A 20,840-nucleotide genomic window follows, 5' to 3' on the forward strand; every position below is an offset into this window, starting at 1 on the left:
TTCTTTTGGGCATATTTTTCCTCGTGGACACATGGATTTTGTAACTTACCATGTTCCCCTCTTGAAAACTTTGGAACAGTAAATTCATGACCTATTACCAGGAAATACACTGGGAATCACATGAGATGTTTTATACTTTAACTGCTCACCTGACTTTGTTATCTTTTCAAATCTTATTTTTTTCTCATTTTCTCATTTTTTTTTTCATCGACTTATTTATAATTATTTTCCTCCCATTGTAAAGACTGTGTTTTCATAAATCACCTTGAACCATTTCTTTTTAAGTAGGATTGCGGTATATGAACGCTGTGGAGAACAGTGAGAGAATAAGATTTAAATATACTTGGACTCCACTCTCTTCCCCCATACCTGTAGCCTTTATATAGCTGTACGTTGGAATAAGGACTTGAGGACTAAAAAGGGGAATATCATTGAGTTTCACTGAGAAATAATAATGTCAACTACTATTATACCAAGTCCAAAAACATGTTAAATAAATGAAAACTTTCTGCTATACGATTACTTACATAGCAGAATTTTGGCCCGCTATCCTAACATACTATTTTATTATTTATACTCAGTACCTATAGTACTGAGGATAGTTTACATTGTCTCCTCACTAACTCACACCTTCTTAACTGGGATTTCATTCTTTGAAAAAATCCTAAAGGCCACCAATGTCTGGCAGTTGACAAATCCAGTGATTTCTTGCATTAGTTTTTCTTTACATTTTAATAATACCTGTGTCAACCACTTGACCATCTTGAAACTCTTTGCTTTTGATTTTTTTTCCCATTATACTTACAGTCATTCATTCTTTCATTCAAAAATATTCATTGAGGAGCTGCTCGGTATTTAGCACCATGTCAGATGCAAACTCTGTAGTTATCTGCCCGATCCTTAAAGTGTTCTACTTAGCTTGGCTCATCACACCCAAACCTGAAATAGGAATGTTTCCCAAAGCTCTCTCCCCTGTTCTCTTCTTAACTCACACCTTCTTAACTGGGATTTCATTCTTTGAAAAAATCCTAAAGGCCACCAATGTCCGGCACACACTGCCCACATCTAAATCAGAATTTGTCCTGCTTCCTGGAACCAGTTGCGCTCACAATTTTCCCAGCGTCCAAAGCTCGGTTCCTACATATTCATATTGTGTTTTGACACTCTTCTGCAACACTTCTAACTGGTGGTGAAATTTCTTTTTTTTTTCTGAAATATATTTCACTTTCCATCCTCCAGACTCAGGCCTGGCTTCTTCCCCTCCCCCCTCACACCTAGTTTATCGCCACAGCTCACCCAGGCAGCCAGCCTCCAAGGAGTCTTCCTGTTCCCTCTACCAACTCGTCCAGCCTACCTTCTTCACCAGTTCAATCTTTAAAATGCACTGCTATTCTTGTATCACTTGGCTGCTCACAGACCTTTCATGGCGCCCCACAGTTTACCAAAAAAGTTCTATTTACCTTTATATTTGGAATGTCTAAGTTGATTTCCTGGCCTTTTGAGAAAACTGCTAAGCGAGGACAGAATACAGAGGAAGGGAAAATTAACATTGGTATTTTGAATTCAGATTATTTTTCAAAAAGAAATTACAAAGAGCAAAATTTCAGTCTGAGTCAGACTCATTCTTTTTTTTTTTTTTTTTTTTTAACTGCTACTGAAAACAAGGCAAAAAGGTCCACGTTAGTGCCATGAATCATGGAAATTGTATCCACGGGGGAAACAGAGGCTTGGCGGCCCCTCCCGAGATCTGTAAAGCGGGAGAGGTAGAAATCATGAGCATGGCCCTGCAGCTTTGCCCCCTTGTCAGAGAAAGCTTGTCCCATCTCTGCAGCTCATTTAGGCTGCTCATTTGCCATTCGGGACTCTCTCTTAGAGCACATTCAGTAATGATAAGGCCCCCTTGTCACATCCACTCTGCCACATGTAATTAAGTTCACGCCTCCCTTTAGACAGTTCACATCAGCAGATGACCAGCTGGATACCAGCCAGCTGGAAAAACACCCAGTTTTGGATGCAATAAAGGGAATCGGAGAGAAAGAAAATGGAGGAAAATGATCAAAATTGTCCTACAAGTGACTTGAAGTAACATTCAATATCTTCTGATGTCCTCCCAATGTCTTCTCTTAGAAGTTCTGTCTCAGATCATGTGAGGAGAGAAAGGGTGCTCAGTGAGCAGGAGAAAGAAACTGTGTTCAAGAATACACTAGAGTAAGAAGCAGAGGCTTGGTGTGCCGTGGTGCTGTCTACAAAGGAGGGACGGATGGCCTGTGAGACAGCAGAAGAGGTTCGCGGTGAGATCACCTGGCTGTGAATTCTGCCTTCCCTCAGCTGTTAGCTGTGAAAACTCGGCTATGTGACTTGTTTTCCCCGGAGCACTAGTTTTTTGATCTTTAAATTGGAACTCATCATAACTCACAGAGTTGCAGTGAGGAATAAATGAAATTAAAAGTAGGGTGAATAAATGGAACTATGCCTTCTGTTACGAAGATATCCTAAAACACATTTTTGTCATTGTGTTTTTACAAGAAAAATGCATCTAGTTCACAACAGAAAATAAGTGAAGGGAGGAATTTCTCATTATTTGCCACAGGTATCTTCTTGTGTGTGTGCCTTGATTTATGGTCTCTTGTGCGTATTTTCTTTTGAGATCTTGGGGGTTTTTCTAGCTTCATTTTTATAAACAGAACTTCTCTGATGTGCACCGAGTTCAATAGAGTAACTCCCTCTGCACCTAACTTCAGGTGGCGGGGATGGTGAGAAGTGATTTATAGTTTCCTTTTCTTTAGAGTCAAAGGCAGAGGAACCTCAAAGCAGAAGTGTCTAGCTTTATCAGTGTTTTGTTTTCTCTTTCTTTCATCTAAAATGCACAAGTATTCTGGCCAGGGTGCTGGCTAGGCCATGGAAAGGAAAACCATACAAGGCGCACGAATGCACACACCCTTCAGCCTCAGCGTGCCCCTGTGGCAGCCCTTTAAGGCTTGATGGTGGTGGTCAGATGGACAAGAAGAGACACAAATACCTCATTGCTTCTCAGCATAAAGCACAAGCCAATCCTCATTTCCGTTTCAACAAAATGTCTGTGTTGGCAAAGGACTTGAGGGGTGGATGTACTTGGTGCCAACCTTGACTTTTGACAGGAGGAAGAAGACAGAGTATATACAGGGATCTGAGAGTTTGCTGCTCTTCATTTCTCCTGCTGCAAAAGAAGGGCACGCTGAGGGCCTGTGAATGTTACTTTGCATTGAGAATGAAAAAAATGAATATTTGATGTGAGTAAATACGAGCCTTTTAGTAATTTTCTGTTGCTCAAATTTAAGGCGTGAATAATACTCAAGGAACTTTGTCATTTTCTTAGAACAGTTAGTGTTTGTCTAGGTGAAAGTACACCACCTGAGGAAAAAAATGTTCTGGGTCCTACAGATTACAAATACCAATATCTCCTCCTGAGAGCATGATAAAAGAGCTTCTTGGCTTTTGAAGAACAAGACTAAAAACGGATGTTTTTCTGAGGATGAGAGAGGGAAGACAGAAGGTATAATGCGTTATAATGATAACCTAGTTCGACATTTGTCACTCAGGCTTTGTATGTGGAGCTCAGGGCTGAAGAGCCAGTGCCTCTCCCCTTGGGAAAAACAATGATAATTACATGTAAGGATCTTCATTTCAACGATGTCTTTCATTTTAAGATCTCAGTGTACTTCAGAAGCATTAATCAGTCAGGCATTTAAAGCACTATTTAATACACGCGTTTTATGTGGGAACTAACCAAGAGAGACCATTTGTGAGACTTGTTAGAGGCCAGACTGAAAATTGAATTTAGGACTTCTAAACTCCTCTTGTTATTTTTACTTAAAATTACCTCATCTTTATGATTACGACACATTCACAACAAAGCCTCATGATCCAATCTAGCTTTAATCAACCCTAGATCAACACTTAGAAAGGCTCGATATGGAATTTGTAAGTGCCGAACTTAAGAAGGAGGTTGATAACACTTAAGCTAGGGGGACTCACAAAAAGAAGAAGCGCAGGTGAGAATAAAGTGCCAGGCTGACATGGAGGTGGCAGGTCAGAGGTTAAGGGGTTGTCTAATCTCTGTGACCTTTGACCCTATAATGGGAAAGGGCTGGATTCCTGAGCCAGGCCACATGAAGCTGATGTCTCTGTGTCTACCCACGTATCTCTCTAGACAATCTATGGATCACATTTCTGGCCATTTTTTTTCCAGCTATAATGGCCACATGTCCACTTGAGAACTCAAGATTTGCAAAAGTGTCTGAAGCTTCAAAGATAAAGAGAAGCTGACCTTTTAGAGGTCTAGGAAAAAAAAGGGTATGCTGGAAGCAGGGCACTCAAGACAAAAATATGTTGGGTGTATTCTTTCTATTGCACAATTCTCCTCCAGGTCAGACATTGATAAAGTCAAGCGCACCAGAAAAAGCATATTTACCTCATATTTTCTTTCCTGTGTACAGTCACATACATTTCGTAGACTCTCCCTTGGGGAATGGCCCCAGCGGGAATCAGCAAGCTTACTCCTGAATAGCAAAAGAGAAAAGCAGTCACATAAGACCTATGAATCAAAAGGAAACTTCACAGAATGCCTTTGAAGGAAGTGAAAGGGAATGAGGAGATTTTGTGGCCATGTAGCCACAAGCCTGCTTTTTCTCTAAAGACATGTAAATATTCATAGCTGCCCTGCCTTCCTTCCTTATTGGCCTTATTTGTTAACACAGCTCCCTCTGAACTGTTATGGAATTACTCAAAGGAATGATGTCATTTTTTTAAACTCTTGTTTTATTTAAGGAATAGACAGATGGTTCCCCTGTTGTTTTCCTTGTAAAATGAGGGGAAAACCAACAACCGCTCTTAAAATTTCAAACAGCTGTAAATGATGCATCGTTTCTAATTTAAGAAAAAAAAAATCCCCACAAAATTCAAAGTGAGGGAAATGCTAACCTCCATGATATCAAAAAACATTTACTTCTGAAATATCTGGTTAGCATCAGTGTTTTTCCATAACAGAAAAATAATTGGTGAACAACTTCTTTCATCATGCATAACTCTAGAAAATGAACAGACAACTGCTAGTTTTTAGTCATGGCAGGCCAAGCAGATTTTTACGTAGTTGCTAACTGATACCATTTTGTAGGCCTAGGGGATCAAGCTTTGTTCTAAATTAACTGGGCCTACAGCGGTGCTTCTCGATTTGAGCTTGTATCAGAATCACCTGGAGGGCTTGCTAAAACACACATCACTGGGTCCCATGTTCAGGGTTTCTGACTCAGGGGGCCCAGAGAATGTGTACTTCCCGTCGGCTGCCAGGTGACACCAATGATGGTGGTCCGTGGACACACTGTAAGAAGCTGCTTGCACCACAGCAGCATCATCACGAAGAATAATTCAGGGTGGGCAGCAACCTGAAGATACTTGTCTCCATGATTTTATTCCAATGAATGGGGCTTCTTTTCAGCTCAATAAAAATTTATGGAGCACCATGGTGAGTATCATGTTTGGCAGAACCGTGAATGCCAAGAAGTGAAAGACAGTGTTCCTGTCTTCGAGTAACTTATAATTTAATTAGCGAGGACATGGAATATGCCCAATGAGCAGAGGGCAATAAGGAAACTTGCCCGACCGTGTTGGAAAGTCCCAAGAATAAAGACTGGAGAGTGAAGGAGGAACAGTTATTCAAAGGCCTTTGTGTGACTGGTTGAAAATGAGTCTTGGCCTTCTGGAGAAGAAAAGCTAACATCAGAGCTGTGGTGCCGTGGGAAGCAGAATGTTATCCTTGGGCATAGAATAGTTTGCTGAGGCACAGAGTGGACGCAGGAAGACCACTCATGAGCCTACCAACCCTTGGCATTTTTATTTTTTTCTAATGGAAACAGTAACATGTACCTTTATGTTATAGGAATGAAATAAAACTATGAATGTAAAGTAATAAGAGTAAGGCCTGACACAGATTAGGTAACTTGTTGTAAAATAATGTATGTAAATCACCACTGCCTAGTACATAGAAAGTATTTCCTACATGTTACCTCCCTCCTTTCCACTTAAGAAGCTTTTATAATAATTCATATATGAAAAAATGACAGGTGTAGAAATGGGAAGGAAAGGTAGAATCCAGTGAATATCATGAAAAAAAAAACTGCCTTGAGAGTAATATCATTTTTAAGCAATAAAAGAACAATAGAGTATATTTTGATCTATGTATTTGATAGACTTTAAAAAAATATATTTTTAGGTTCATGATTTTAAAGAGCATACAATAGCATGAGAATTAAAGAGAAAAAGGTGAAAAAAGTATATATAATGTATGATCTCAGCTATGTAAAAAGGAAAAATGATATTCCGTTAAGGATTTGAATTTATTAAAATGCACTTTTAAAGGGATGGTGTGACAAATTGGCAAGGCACTGAAATGGGGAACTGAATAAGAGAAAGAATCAAAGACAAGTTCATATTCAGATCTGCAGATCCACTTGTTCTGTATAGTACTTGGCTGTATGGCTATTTACACATTATATTATTTTCTTATGCTACATGAGGACTTTAGGTCAATCAAATTGTTTCTTATTGCGGTATTTGCAAAATACTCAGTCTTGTCCAAAAGAGCGAAGATAGATTCACAGAGGAATCCATTAACCCTCTTAGGACCAATAGACGTAAACCCCTTCCTGATTAACGAATATCAAACTTTAATCAAACATTATCAGTCACTCACTTAAATTCACCTTGTAAGACCTTTATGAGACTTACCTTCTAGAAGCAGGTAACTAAATGATAAGCTGAAAATTCAATTATACTACAAATACACACTACACATAATAAGGCTGTGATTCCAGACAGATCTATCAGAAGTGGGAGTGAGTACCTTACAAATACCTTGAGGTGGAAGACTGTGTAATAAAGAGTTAATAAATGAAGATCTGATGTCTACCATGATGTCCTCTGATCTGAAAATTAGTATTCTGAAGTATTGCTTCCTACAGTAAATTGGAAGCTACCCAACTAATATGTTTTCTAATTAATTTGTCCTTTTAAAGTGTGATGACAACAGTGAGCACTTCTGGCTTGCTGTTGCCTTCTGAAGCTCTATTACAAAGAAGGTCAATGACAGTTCTAAATTATACCTTGGCAGAAAGTTGTGAGTATAATATTTTTAGAGGAAGCATTTTCAGAGTCGGTTGGAGAAAGATGAATGGTTTTGCTGATTCTGTCTGAAGCAATGTTGATTTACATCGAAAGTGGATTTGGGTTAGATTAGGCTACAACTAACTTTTTAGGCCTCATGAAAACAAACAAGTGAAAAAGATTTGGGTACAAAAATATGTTTTCAAGATCTATGTAATTTAAACGTCTAGGAATTACCTGAATTGGGAACAATAAGGTGACCCCCCAGAGAGTTGAAGGTGCCAAACGCCATACAGGATGGGTCAGTCTGCCTTGCTAGACTCTGATTCTTCACATTGAGGGCCTCGTTCTCCAACAAGGATTGGGTCATCTGAGGAGACAGCTTTGATGCGAACTCAGAGAGGTCATCTTGGGGGGTGACTGCACCTGAGGTGTTGTAGACTTTGATTTTCAGGTTGGGCAGTGGATCCAGAATTGGAGAGTTAGTCATTGGGATTTTGTCTGAGACATCATGCAAAGCATAGACGGGTCCTCTGTACATGGCTGCAGCCGATGTGAGGTCTGGGGGTACCACCAGGAGATCTGAGTCAGAAAGAGAAAGGAAGTCCATTTGCATTCTCCATTCAGGCTACTTCTATTTAGTCAGGCTACCCCCTGACACTTTCTGAGCCAAAAACAAATGAACTCAGTCAATATTAGAGATGTATAGACTCTAAGGTTCTGTTGAAAACAGGGCAATGAGATTACTGTGATCCATTTTATTATTGGCTACAAACAAAGAGACAAGTTAATTCTAAATTTTGCTTTCAAGTCTACTCATTGCCCCTAAGGTATTTATCTATTTCAACAGACTGGATTTGAAGACAGTGATCCCCACTCAGTGACTTAGGTAATAGCTTCCCTTGTCTATACTGGATTGGAGGTCACCATCTGCACACCACTCTATTCCTATCAACGCAAGCGCTCTTGTCAAGAGGCCAAAAAAAAAGAAAAAGGAGATGTAAGAAATCAGTCAACCAATCTGTGTGGTCTTTTAAAGTGAAAGTTTTTAAAAGAATGACACAGAAACCTGTTAAGAAAAAAAAATGATTTGTGCACCTTGCCTCCTCTGGTTGGTTATATGAATGAAGTCAACAGAATAATGAATAAAACAGACCCAAATCCACGTCTTCATGGAGCTTATGTTTGAGCCGAACAACATGACCTGAACGTCACTGATTCTGACACCACACGGGGAGGCTGCTGACGTGCCTAAATCGCAGGCGTGAAGTGCAATGTTAACTGACCTTGTCTCGCTGCCTTGATGTTCACAGGCTGAAAGCCTCCATTGAGTGCCGAGGAGTCAATGATATCAGACTCAAAGTCGCGATGGTTCTTGCGATACACAAATAGGGCCACCACTACAGAAATGGCCAGGCAAACTATCACGGCTATCACAATGCCGACATACAGAGCGACATCATCTGAGTCAGGAGCAGCTGGGGAGGACAAGGAAACATCAGACCAACTGCTTAGAGAAATTTCCCACAGTACACATCCATATTGCTGTAATTTTTTCAGACATTTATTGCCTTTTTTTATAGGTTAATTTCAAATCTATTTCAAAAGGGGTATAAAACGACTGTGGCCTTTCAGTGGAAAATTATCTCTGATTTCTTTTTCTTTCTCTGCATCTATCCACCCACTAATCTATCTTAAATTGGGCAGCATAACAGACCACTTATTAGAAGGCATAAAAAGAAACTGGAACTGAAGCCATCCCAACCCACAGGGAAAAAAACAAAGTTCATTACTAATTTCAGGTGAAAAAGTTTGGAAGGCTGCTTTGAATTCACTGATATTTCCCCAAAAACACAAACATAAATACTGTTAGAAATACCCGGCATGTCCTGAATCTGTGTATTTATTGAACTAGAATATTTTTCTAAGTATCATTCCAAGTCATAAAATCACTTTCCGTAACAGTCTTCTCACTTTCCCCTAAATCAAGGAAGGGGTGGCTGGGAATGGTGTACATAACTAAGCAAAACAAATATTAGAAGCAAACATGTTGGATTTAAAAGGTGTGCTTTCAGAAGACCCAGATCTGGGAAGCAGAGGTCAATGCCGATAACTCCAGGCTTTTGATATGGATTCGGTATTACCTCGGAGAACCGTGAGCTTCTCATGGTCACTGGTCAGAGATTTACATTTGAGCTACTCGTTACTGAATCAAATATGTCTAGATGGTGCACTGAGTACCATAAAGGCCTGGTTCAGTGATCAAAAAGGTCAGACTACCCCAGAAGGCAATTAAGCATTTGACCAACGCAGTGTGCAGTCAGTTGGGGGTCTGTTTCTTGGTAAAGCCAGAGGCAAATGCCTGTAAATGTTGCATATTGCCTTGGTGGTATAGAACATGCTTCGATCCAACCCCAAAAGGTGATAGAAGCTGATAAATGAAAAAAAACAAACAAGATGGAACCTTTCCAAGAACTCCACAGGCACCTTTAAGTCTGTTTTTAGTTTTGTGTGACCCACAAACATTTTCAGCAAAGTTAACCAAAGCTTTTCCAATCACTGTAAAAGAGATTAGACTGGTATTTCAGGGGGTCAAGAACAGCCTTTTTCTGCTCTATTTTATATACACATGCATTTTGGGGGCAGGGAATTTTCAGATATCTAAGTCCCAGGGCCTCCTAAGAGTTGAGGAGCCGTGATTCTGTCCTAAGACACACAGCCACATAGTGGGCAAATGACTCGTCATGCAGATTGCCAATGGCTCATCCAAACTCTGGGGTCTTTGACATGTTTCTTTGACACATGGACAGTATAAAGGAATTCCCTGTTGGCTACTGCTCCATCTCTTCTGGCATTTTGTGTTTAAATGCACTGTATGTGAGAGGTTTTGGGTTTTTTTTGGGGGGGGGGTTGTTTGTTTGTTTGTTTTTTTACTATTATCTTTCCCAAAGTTTCCAGAATATCCACTTTCCCATCCATCAAGTCGATATCAACAGATCTTTTCAGAATCCCAATGACAGCTCAAACCCTCCTGATTGCGTGAGCACTGCTTTCTGAGCCCGGACCACACTGTGCAGCTGGGCAGTATTCGAGCCCCTGCTGCAGCCTTCTCAACTCCAGCCAGAATATTCTATCTAAATCCTTACGGTTTTACTTTACCAGGCTGTAATTACTTCCCCAACCTGAATGTTTCCTAACTCAACAGATCTGCCTTTTCTCACCCCTTTACTTTTTAGCATCGGAACCAGGCCTGTTATTAGATCAGCATATTTCATGATATGGTTTGTCAGCTATTGGGACTGAATGGCAGACTGATAGATTGGAAAGCTGGCGGTGGCTTAAAATGACCCTCCTTTCTTCTCTTCGGCAGTGAAAATCTAATTTGTTTTTCATGTTAGAATATATTAGGCGCCTATTTCCTGTGTGCACATCTGTGATCCAAAGAAAGGTAAACTTGAACTGGGGGCAATCACGTTAAATGATTATTCAGCAACATAAAAACCAAACATCAAACTTACAAGAAAATCCATATTCATTCTGGGTTCTCTGTTCAGTTGAAATAGGATAAAGGAAACCTTGAAAGGAACAAAAAATGAAACAAAAATGGGAACAAAATCAAATTAATGAGGGAAACAAAATAAGAAGCATGAAAAATGGTTTAATTAAAAGAAAAGGAAAAGAAACCTGTGGTCCTTTAAGATTCTGGTTCAGTACAGAATTACGATTTCGCATCTCCTGTCTGCTCTGGAGCCTCACCAAGAATTAATAAGTAGGCAGATTGAATTTCAGAGCAAAACTGGTCTCGAGTCACTAACTTTGGAGTGCTTAAAGTCTTTCTTTTATTGAGCATAAACTCTAATGGATCTAATTTATTTCAGACATCAAGGGTCATTAGCATAAGGAAAATCTTTTTTCCTTATCCCTGCCATATGCTTTAATTCCCAGGACATATTCAGCAAGGCTCTAAGCAGTTTTTTTCTTTTTTATTTAATCATAACAGCTTGCTCTTGGTCTAATAGAACTAAAGGAGACCTGTCATCATTGGTCAAAGGTTAAATACCCATTTACTGAGCTGAGCGGAGACCACCCTTCTTCCCTCCATCTCAAAACCACTTTTTGGAATTTTGGTTGTTTCTTGTCCCTCCATTTAAAAGGAATCCAATAGGTTTTGCCTAGGGACTGAGCAGTTTGTCAATGCAATGGAAACTGGATGCTTTTTATTTGAAATCATTAAAAAATCAATAGGGCCTAGAGGTTATAAGGTTATTTATTTTAGGGCTTCAGAGGAATAGTATAAATTGAGAGAAATAAAAACCTCATCTCAACAATAAATGCAGAGATAACACTAGCAGTTTTATTTTTCTCTTTTTAATATATGGCAAGGTAGGAAAGATGATGATGATGATCATGATGATGATGATGATGATGATAAAAATAATGTCAAGAAGAAGACTGGGAGAAAACATTTAAAAATGTGGAATACAAATTTTTTGAAATGAAAAATCTATAAAAAATTTAAAAGTGTAACTTATAACTTATAAGTGTAACTTATAACTGGCATCCCGAGTTTCCTAATATTTAATATTCTGCAACATACAAATGGATCAAATGATACAGTACCACTGGATTAATCAGATTAAAATGAATAAGAAGCATATGAATTAAACTTTCCTGGTAATACTCAAGGACAAAAAAAAATGTAGAGAATCTGCAAGAATCACAATTAATTGGTTCAAAATTAAAGGTCTGTCATGCTCTAATACTAAAGGTAACTCTAAATCGTGCCTCAGGTAGATCCTCTGTAGTTTGCAGAACACTCAGTTCTTACAAGCTATTTACCTATTTTGGGGAACTAATTCTGCGGAAACATGCGGTGCTACCTTAATGAAAGAGAGGTTTGCTGTAGCACAGACAAGTTTGCTCTGAATTAATTTTTAATGCTTTATTTTAGAGCAATGATTGCAGCCTCCTACTCAGTTTTATAAATATTATATTCCTTATTCCAGTTGTCTGAGTCCATGTATTAGGTTTGATTTTCATTTTTAAACACTTCTGTCTGGTAATAACCTTTTTCCATTTGTATTCTGTGAACTCAATAAAAGGACATCTGGGACATATACAGGCACTGGAAGAAAGGTGATTTATTTTCAAACCTGAAGACTTCAGACCATACGAGTTCACTGCCAGCAGAAGAGATAAGGTGACTGGTGTCGCCACTCTGGTAGGGAGGGTGTTAAGTAGAGGGATGTCAAAAGATTCATTTGTTGCAGGTTAGAAGGCCTGGAAACTAGTGTAAAATAGGACATCTGGGGTTGGTCTGATGTTCACCTTGAAGATTTTGTTAAGAATCAGCGTGGCCTGCTGGAGTGAGCAGGAGAATTGTATCTTACAGAGGGAGAAGGCTACCTCCAGAGAGATACAACATGGTCGGAAATTTCTCCCTGTGAAGCAGTTCTGGGCATGCCTTGGCTTTTGTCTCCATTTCCCAACAGAATCCCTGTTCTTGACAGGCAGAGCGAGGAATAATAAAAAGGAACATTATAATTTCGATTTTAATCTCAACTTCTCCATATTTATGTAGATCTACACAACTCAATAAATATTTTGGTGACTTAGGTATTCATCTGAGACTTCTATTTCATTCTAGGCACAGACCTGGAATTCATTCACTCATTCATTCGTCTAACAAATACTTTTGAGCCCATGCCCATGTATATACACTGGGTTCTATTCTAGGCATGGGGGTGCTCGCTTCGGCAACACATATACTAATATTCTAGGCATGGGGTACCATGACAAACAAGATGGGAAAAGTCCCCGCTTATGCTTTAGTTTAACAGAAAGTAAACAAGTAAAAATAATAAGAACAATTCAAATGCTGAAAAAATTTCTTTTGAAAAATAGAACAAAAGAACGTAATATGACTGGAGATAAAGGGATGAACAACTTAGGAAATCAGGGAGCAATTTTCTTTTGAAATGGGATTTGAGGGGCGCCTGGGTGGCTCAGTCGGTTAAGTGTCCGAGTCTTGATTTCGGCTCAGGTCATGATTTCAGGGTTGTGAGATGGAGCCCTGGTGTGGGGCTCAGCACTCAGCAGGGACTCTGCCCCTCCCCCTGCTCTCTCTCTCTCTCTCAAATAAACAAATAAATCTTTAGAAAAAATGGGATTTGAGCTGAAACTTGAACAATGAGAAAGAATCAGCCAAGCTGAGATCAGGAGGGAACAATGGTCCAGAGAGGGACAGTAAATGCGGGAGTCCTGACATAAAAATGGAGTGGTGGGAGGGACGTGAGTGAGAGGAAGAGGGAGGAGGCAGGCTCAGAGGGGTGAGGAGCAGCCACACGCAGGCCTGGTGGGCCATGATGCAGCATTTTGATTTTATCCTAAAGGAGACAAAAATCCTGTGATCGAATGTAATTTTGAAAAGAGTGCTTTGGTTTTTCTCTAGATAATGGGGAGCAAAGGGAGCAAAGTGACAGGGTTTTATGGATGGTTTCTGTGACACATGGCTTGGGAGATGTCTATCAATAGGTCTTTCAATATAGTTGATGAAGTGTTTGCATTTGAGGCCGTTCTAAAATAAAATAGAAATTTAAAAATATGAAAGCCTCACTGTTCGTTATTCCTCATAGCCGATGAGGCCCAATCTAGCCAAACTCTTATTTTCCTACATGGGGAAATTTAAAACAGACCAGAGTATTAAGTATACTCACTAATGGCTCAACTCCCCAATTTACTCTGTTATGGAAACACTGATAAAGAGTTTTGGAAGGCAACTCTATAAAACTTTTTCCATCCTTTTCAAAACACTTCTACAACTACAGAGCTAAAACATCACTTAGGAGGTTGGGAATCAGAAAAGAAGGGGATTACTGTTCCATCCCCTAAACGAGGGGAACAGAGAATCACTTTTTAGAATTTGTTTTTACGCTTTTCCATCTGATCCATCTCTCACGGAACAACAGGGGACATTTTCCTCAGCTAATGAGGTGACCCTGCTGGGAGCAGTCCTAGCAATAATGAAAAATAACATCTCTGGCCGAACCCAGTGCAAAATAATTGTTTTTCGTGTCCCAGTCAACAGCCCGGCTCATAAGTTAGGGATTTCAGTTAGCTTTCTTACTACTTGAAAGAAAGCCATCAAAAAAGGCACCAGGGCTCTTGGCCAAGGCGGTGAAACTGAGCTTTTCATTTTTCAGTTTGAATCCTAGCTCTGCTGCTTCCTTAACTGTGAGAGCCTGGTCAAACCGCTTCGCTTTTCTACGTCTCAGTGTTCTAATCCGTGTAAGGGAACACGAGTCCTCACTGCCACAGAACTGAGGAAAGGATAAATGAGATCTGTGAAGGGCTGGTCCATGGAAGCAATCGATAAATGACAACTCTATCAAAAGCATTATGATGCACATTGTAAGTACACGAAGACTCTAGGTTCTTAAGGGATTTTATTTGTAGAGTCAACTCGGCCCATTATTTAAAGAGTGACCTTAGAAAATTCGTTTGAATTTCAGGTTCCTTAGTTATGACAGAGACAAAGAGCCCAGTTTTTCGGAGAAACCATGAGCAATGCACTCTTTTAAATACTGTATAATCTTTCACGCTCTCCTTTGAAAGAGGTTTACGGCCTTTGTGGCTTCTGGCAGCCATACAGTGGCATGCTTCAGAAGCAAATTTCCAGGGCCAGAGTGCAATTTGATGCTAAAACAGTTTCTCAACCAGAGATGGTGCCGCTTCTAAAGGGGCTGTTTGGAATTGGGGCAGGGGAGGTGTTTTTTTGGTTGTCCTAATGATTAGGGAGTTGTTTGTGGTACTTAGTGAGTGAGGGCCAAAGATACGGAATGTCCTGCAATTAGAACGATCTAATGGAAGGACCATTGGGAAGAAAACGCACCTCCATTGGTGACGACTTCCAAAACCATGGCTCTTGGACTGCTAGAAGGAGCAAAGGCATGGGGCTCCGGGAAAGATGTAAGACTTGTCCCCCTGGTTGTGAGGCCCTCAATAAGTGCATCTAGGGGAGGCCAGCCCCAGAGTGGGGCTTCTGCTATGGGAAATGCTCATGCCCCATGACCTCCTTTAGGAATTGTTAAAAATAAATGCAAAGTAATTTTAAAGAATGTTTATTTTTCAATGGAGAGATTGTCCTGATCTGGGAGAAAAGGGACTGGAAGAAGTCTGATTGTGCAGAGCCACTTTAAGTGAAGACCTAAATAGTCTGGAAACTGAAGCAAGAGGAGGATATAATTAAAGAGTTAGTGAAATGCTCCTTATGCTAGAAAACACCTCACAATTGCTCAAAACAGCATTTGAAGAGGTTATCTAGTTCAATCATTTTCAGGTGAGGAAACTGAGTCCCAAAGGTGAGAAATGATATTTTAAAGTAACCGAAAGTGTTGCGATTAAAATTTGGTTTCCACCCTCCCATCAATTAAGATGGCATTGTCCGACTCTGGGTGGCCGCATTCAGAGCTGTGTGGATTGTCCGTGTGGATTGTTAGTCTAACAACGTTCCAGCTGACGGTGGTAAAGTGACTGGGGAAAGGAGTGCCTTTTTCTAATTTCACAGGGTCATCCTTGAGACTGGAGGTGGGGTTGCCCATATTTTTCAGCTGACATTCCACTATTACAAAAGAGGAGAGCCCATGCCCACGTATCTTAAAAAGGAAAGCAAACTTTCCTTGGTTTTATACTGTAGTAAGTAACATCGAGTTATCCTCAAGTACATGGCTCATGATTGTGCAATAATATGCCTGAACACAGTCTATTTGGCGGGTTTATATTTGGGAACTCTCAGAAACAAAGTCAGGAGCTATACATAAATCTTCATTTCTCCAATACACAGCAACAGTTTTGATTTTTCTAGTCTTTTAAAAAATTTTCTTTTCATGTGAAACAGATAATAGACAATAGCCAAAATTATCATGAACGTATGATTAGCTTTTTAAGAAAGAGAATACAGACTGGTTTTATGCCATAAGTACTATTTTAGTAGAAAAAATTATCAAGCAAATATGCTGATGTGAGAAATGCCTGAACCTCTGCATATCACTGGACGGGTTTAAATTCCTCAAAATCAAGTCTATGCCCTTCCTAACTCACAAACTCCCAGGAGTTAAAACAGATCATTGATTAGAATTTTCTATTCTAACCCCTTTCTGTCTGTCTGCAGACTAAGGAGCCAGAGCATAGAGCTGTGAAGGGACTTGCCTAACATCACAAAGCTGGTGAACCAGCAACGCAAGGGTCAGATCCCAGTTCTCTGGCTACAGCCTCAATGGTATATGTAAGTACGGTGTGGGCAGTAATTAGTACATTTAAATGAGGAGCGACAAGGCTATAATAGAAAAGGACTTGATATGTTCATGGCTTAATTTGCAATTTGGTTATTGAATGAGGTAATGCTAATTATTTCAACTATAAAACACCTCTTCATTGGAAACGTTATCATTGATATTCATGAGAAAGCTAAAAGAAGAGATTTTCCTGCTTGAACGAAACAGCTTCCAAACAGCATCTTTTGTTTCAAGTGTGGGGCAAGCAAAGAGGGACGCTGAACTTGGGAGTTTCTACTCTGAAGTAACTGGAGAGCCATGCTGGAATGATGTATCATAAATGTATGATAATCGCATTGTATTTGGCACAAAATGTTACAAAAAATAAATATTTAAAAGAGAAACATCATTCCCTTCAAAAAAGATGCCAACAGGAAAAAAGGAATAAACACCAATAATTGCAGGGACACTACACATTGGAAGAAAATCATATTTTAGAGCAATAAAAGCTGACAACCATTTGCTTCCAGCTTCCAAGAGCCCACAGGAAAAAAGGCTTACTACACCACGAGCCAGATTTGGGTTCTTAGTGGGCTCTCGTGTTAACTTGGGGGCTGTTTCAATTCTATGCCTCAGTTTCTTTCTTTGCAAAATAAGGTTCTTAGTGGAGGATTAGCAAAAGTTCTACTTATAAGGTTAATTTTTGTGTATTTTGAGTTTAATTATATTGAAACAAGTCATTTTGCTTTAGGCTGGCCAGCAGATCACAGCAGATTGGAATCAGAAGCAACTTATGCCAGGACTTAAAGTCAGTACGTTAGATGAAAAGTGAACAAAATTAAAAATTGGTTCTGAAATTCCTTTAAGTTAAAACATACGTGATAGAGTAATTTTTTTAATTTAATGAATCAATAATTTTTATGCCCTTCAAAGTTTGAGAACCCCTGAGGCAGATTTAAGGAACACCTATAAGGAAAGTCTAGATGTACTTATCCAAGAATTAAAACTCTTTCTTCACATTTGCTATCGAATCTCTAGTCAAAAGGGAGGTGGGTGGAGTTTTATAAGGTGTTCCTGCTTGCCCTCAAGGTTTACTCAATACATTTCAATACAGAGCTGCTTCTATTACCTTAATACATGTAAATAGATTTTATGATACTGTGAGGATTAAATAGAGGATTAATTTGTATCTTATATGTGGGCTAGTATGTAAGTTATAAATATAACTCAATTATAGTTTATAAGAGCATTAAGTCTGTTCTATAAAAGTGCATGTTTTTAAATAATCAAGTTTCTGGTTAGTTTTAGCATATTTATGCATCTGAAGTTTACCAAACCACTTCATAAGATTTGTCCTTATTTTTATGATCCTAGCATTAGAAAAATCTCTATTCCCCATGCATTTTCCCCTCTCCTTGACCCGGCTGCTCAATCTTTCTTTTTGCTGGTGACTTTACATACAGCCAAAATATGTGATTTTTCTCACATTTCTTCCGATGCAAATGCTCTTATTAAAAATCTCAAGGGCCATTCAAAATAAACGTGTCCAGATTTTGTTTTCTTCCTTTTAGGTTGGTTCTTATCTAGCAAGCCCATCAGGACCGCACTAATGATGTCAAAGGTCAGGTCTGTCAAAGACACTCATGGTCATTTATTATAATTTACCACTCTTCTGAGGGCTTATTTATTGACAGGGGCTTAAGGAACTCCAAATAAATGAATACATAAATCCTAGGACATGACAACAAAAATTGAAAAGAACATTTGCTTATCACTGATGTCAGTTATCTAAATTGCCATGGTCATCCCCCATCCCCCAGCATCACAGGACAGTGGGCCACGCCTCACAAAATTCATCCACAGCCCGTTCCTATGGTAACAGCCGCGCCCTTCTGAACATGAACAGCAGGGAATTAACATCCCAGGAAGTAAAAGTCTTCTCTCATGGGGTATTATGCTGAGCGAAATAAGTCAAACAGAGAAAGACATGTATCATATGACCTCACTGATATGAGGAATTCTTAATCTCAGGAAACAAACTGAGGGTTGCTGGAGTGGGGGGTGGGGTGGGAGGGATGGGGTGACTGGGTGATGGACACTGGGGAGGGTATGTGTTCTGGTAAGCGCTGTGAATTGTGCAAGACTGTTGAATCTCAGATCTATACCTCTGAAACAAATAATGCAATATATGTTAAGAAAGAAAAAAAGAAGAAGAAGAATGTAGCAGGAGGGGAAGAATGAAGGGGGGGAATCGGAGGGGGAGAAGAACCATGAGAGACGATGGACTCTGAAAAACAAACTGAGGGTTCTAGAGGGGAGGGGGTTGGGAGGATGGGTTAGCCTGGTGATGGGTATTGAGGAGGGCACGTTCTGCATGGAGCACTGGGTGTTATGCACAAACAATGAATCATGGAACACTAAATCTAAAACTAATGATGTAATGTATGGGGATTAACATAACAATGAAAAAATTAAAAAAAAATATAATGAGCATAATATGAATATTTAAAAAAAAAAAAAAAAAGTCTTCTCTCATGACTCACAGTGGATGAAGAAGGAACGTCTGAAATTTCACCCAACAGTTGAGTCAGATCAAACCTGCAGATCAGCTGCCTAAGTGTTTCTAATGCAGTAGACTCTCTCCTCATCAATGCTCCTGAAGAATAATACACTATCAAATTCAACAGCAATGATACTGTAATTCATGGTGATGAAGATGCCTGACAGAAAAAGTAAAAGGAGGAAGCGTGCTGAAGCCGAGGCTGGTCTGTAGGATACCATCACCCTAGCGGCTGGGGTTTTAGGCAAAAGGAATACTTAAGCAAAAGCGCTGGTCCGGCAGGGACGTGACCTTGGAAGAGTCTCGGCTTTGCTGTGGTTGTGGAAGCTGGGACCCTTCTTGATTCCCTTGGAGTTTCCTTTCCATCCTAGAGGCTGAAGACCTTGCCCTTGTCCTCTCGCACTGATTTGCTTGGGGCCCCCATAGGTGTTCGGCAGGTTTCTGTGGGCTAAACTTTCTAACCACATCCCTGCTTTCAAAAACAGGAAAATGTTTTAGCAGAAGGGAAAGACGCTAAAGCAAACCGCACTTACTACACCGGAGGCGGCAGAGCACCGTGTTGGGCAGCCAGAATATTTACGGAATATTTATCTGCCAGCTGGGACACCACGCGTAGCAAGGATGATACAAACACAGCTATGACATCAGCTTCTTCCAAACTGTAGATAAAAGCACTCACTGTCTGACACTCACAATTACTCTTTCCTATCAAATTGCTGTGCTGACAAGAATCTCACTGGAAACTGACTAGCACCTTCTCAAATGCCTACCAGGCGGTTATAAACACATCGTTCTCAAGTCAAGAAGAGACTATTTGTAAAGGTAAATTATTTCCCCACATTAAACAAACGTAGGATTCCAGGGGTCCTGGTATGCAGTGTGTCCACACCACAATTTACACAGAGTTCTGCCACTTCCTCTGCACGTGAGAATTAATGGAAGCGCTATGTGACATGTAAATTTTTTAATGAGTAGGAAGTGCTAAATTTGCAGACTGCATAACATTTTAATTTCCCAAAGTCAGGAAGTTCACTGATGCAGACACAATTCCAGACAGTTCTTATTTGTAAATTGTTATTTTTAATTTGTCTACTGTGGCATAAACGCTCTTCAGCAAGAAGGAATTCTAAATTCAGATCTGAACTGTGACACACCTCGATGTGGGACTCTGATCTTTGAATGGGATTAAAAAGTAAAGTCCAGAGGAATGGCTGCAGTCATGTAATAATCCGAGTATATTCATAAATACATATGAAACACCAGTTCTGGACCAAGCTATGTATATAGTTTTGGATTGCTGTTTTCTAAAGGAAGAGGGAAGCATGGATTAAACCATTATATGCCAACCATGGCAAAGTAGATCTTACCAGAAATTCATTATCGAGATTGTGAAAGTTAAGAGTTATTAGGTCTTGGTAATATCATTGTATTTCAACATAAAATGTAAACATGGTTATTGGCTTAGCATTTTGGGGGATTTTCAAGTGCTTTTTTCTTCTTCTGTATCTCTTTTTCTCTGTGTCCAGTTTCTCTCCATCTCTCTCCTCCCTGCCGCCTTTTCTCTCCCTCTCTCTGTGCTTGGAACGATTTTATGGAAATCCAATTTCAAAATTGTATTGTAGAACCAGGGGCTGCTTTTATATACTTTTAGAAATGATATAAAGAAACCTGAATGGGCAGACAGCATAACGGACTTTCCAATACTGCCTTCTGAATAAGATACACTATTCTGTAGTATTATTAAGTAAGAACAGGGAAATCCATTAAGTTTCTCATATCAGGCATGTGTGTTTAGTTATTTTCAATAGTAAAAAATGTCCCAAGTTATCTACCCTTTCTTTTTGGATGCGATCCATACCATTTAACATATC

General features: G+C 39.6%; 1 protein-coding gene across 2 annotated transcripts in view; it reads right to left on the bottom strand.

Annotated features, from left to right (window-relative positions):
* UNC5C (unc-5 netrin receptor C) overlaps positions 1-20,840 on the bottom strand; it is a 351,172-nt gene that overhangs the window by 41,678 nt on the left and 288,654 nt on the right. The window contains exons 8-11 of one of the 2 annotated variants that reach the window (XM_078068989.1): positions 10,656-10,712; positions 8,424-8,615; positions 7,375-7,719; positions 4,451-4,538 (exon numbers count right to left, since the gene is read on the bottom strand). In XM_078068989.1, coding sequence (XP_077925115.1) covers positions 4,451-4,538; positions 7,375-7,719; positions 8,424-8,615; positions 10,656-10,712 — 682 coding nt within the window. The remainder of the gene's footprint in view (positions 1-4,450; positions 4,539-7,374; positions 7,720-8,423; positions 8,616-10,655; positions 10,713-20,840) is intronic. The other variant, XM_078068990.1, reaches the window with a different exon arrangement.

This window comes from Halichoerus grypus, chromosome 3 (assembly GCF_964656455.1).
Source record: "Halichoerus grypus chromosome 3, mHalGry1.hap1.1, whole genome shotgun sequence".
NCBI classification, from domain to species: Eukaryota; Metazoa; Chordata; class Mammalia; order Carnivora; family Phocidae; genus Halichoerus; species Halichoerus grypus.